At 47.7% G+C, this 1,579-nt stretch overlaps 1 protein-coding gene and 1 non-coding gene across 2 annotated transcripts in view; both read right to left on the reverse strand.

Moving 5' to 3' along the window:
* NCL (nucleolin) overlaps window positions 1–1,579 on the reverse strand; it is a 7,651-nt gene that overhangs the window by 3,339 nt on the left and 2,733 nt on the right. Inside the window, 5 exon segments of the mRNA XM_013004371.2 lie at window positions 6–125; window positions 678–727; window positions 729–820; window positions 1,000–1,086; window positions 1,197–1,449. Of these exon segments, the coding sequence (XP_012859825.1) occupies window positions 6–125; window positions 678–727; window positions 729–820; window positions 1,000–1,086; window positions 1,197–1,449 (602 nt within the window).
* On the reverse strand, window positions 891–962 carry LOC115872067. The gene has a single exon (XR_004047630.1). It is a non-coding gene; the product is annotated as a small nucleolar RNA SNORD82 (small nucleolar RNA).

A 1,579-nucleotide genomic window follows, 5' to 3' on the forward strand; every position in this document is an offset into this window, starting at 1 on the left:
CTTTCTTATGGTCCTTTCCCTTCGGTCTCTCTAGTTTAATCTCATTGCCAAAAACTTTTAAGCCAGTGAGTTCCAAAGCTTTTTCCAGGTCATCAGCAGATGCAAAATCCACATAGCCAAACTTCCTTTAAAGATGAAAAAAGGATCAAAATTTAAGAGGGAAAAGCCAAGAACCACCCCACCCACTCAGACCCCAGCAACACTAACATAATCCATTACTGGGCAGCCAAAAGACCAGTGACAGCGCCCACAATACAATCAATGCTCTGCACGCTGCCCAGCTCAGACCCAGTGCAGTCTCACAGTCAGCGGCCTTCAGGTGGAATAAAGAAGGTGCTTGATGAGGCCAGCAGGGAAGGAATATGGTCTGGCTTTAAACACACTCACTAGTCTGTGGCCAGAGCCTTGGCGGTGCAGTGGACTGTGCACTGAGCTAATCAAATGGCCACCATCAGATCAAACCCACCCGCTGCTCCAGCCTCGACACCATGGACCAGTGCACAGCCCTATGGAGTCCTGAGACAACCCCTGGACAGCACTGGAATTAGTGGTTGTTACTACTGGTTGTTGTTCACATAGCAATGCCGGTGCAGCTCTACAGGCTGAGTGTTTCCAAGAACAAAGTAAGACCTCAACCTTTCACGTTGGGGGTGTGTGTGTGTGTAAGGGTTACTTACCTAGTCGTACCAATTCTAACATCCATCACAGTCAGATCGTTTTTCACAAAAAAGGTCATTGAGACCAGTTTTTAATTCAGGAGCAGACTTATTGCAGTTCAGATTTCCAATGAAGAGGTTGAAGGCTGTAGTTGGTTCAACAGCTATAGATCAAAGACCAGAAATCAATCTCACAGTGAAGCAGAAATGCACACCCCACCTTTTCTACACCCAGCACATCAGCTGATCATTAAGTCACATCAAGATGATCAGTATTAAGTCCCTTTGTGGTTCATCATTTGTGCCTTTCTAATGCCCCACCCCTCCAAACCCTGCACATTACCTTCCACCTTCTGTTTCTTGGCTTCAGGGGCAGACTTCTGCTTGGCCATCTCCTTCTTCCGCTTCCCAGACACTTCTTTGACAGGTTCTAGGCCAAAGGAAAAGAGGCGTTACCGGTGAAAACTCATGTTCAAAGGTTTGCTTCTAACCGACCCAGGTAAAGGGAAGAGTGCTGCAGAAGCCATTCTGATTACCTACCTGCCTCTTCTTCCTCTTCTTCGTCGTCTTCCTCTTCCTCCTCGTCCTCATCCTCCTCGTCATCCTCTTCCTCCTCGTCGTCGTCTTCCTCCTCAGCCATGCTCTTGGCTTTTACAGGGACTGCCTTGGCTGGTGCTTTCTTGCCTTTGGCTGGTGTGACCTCCATAGCCTCTTCCTCTGAGTCATCATCCTCATCATCGTCGTCATCTTCTTCATCATCCGACATGTCCTCATCCTCACTGTCGTCTTCTACCTCCTTGGGAGGAGGTGCCATCTTCTTGGGATCGCTTTAATCTCATTGCCAAAAACTTTTAAGCCAGTGAGTTCCAAAGCTTTTTCCAGGTCATCAGCAGATGCAAAATCCACATAGCCAAACTTCCTTT

The sequence above is a fragment of the Echinops telfairi genome, unplaced genomic scaffold, assembly GCF_000313985.2.
Source record: "Echinops telfairi isolate 266 unplaced genomic scaffold, ASM31398v2 ScPeMD7_3;HRSCAF=10, whole genome shotgun sequence".
NCBI lineage: Eukaryota > Metazoa > Chordata > Mammalia > Afrosoricida > Tenrecidae > Echinops > Echinops telfairi.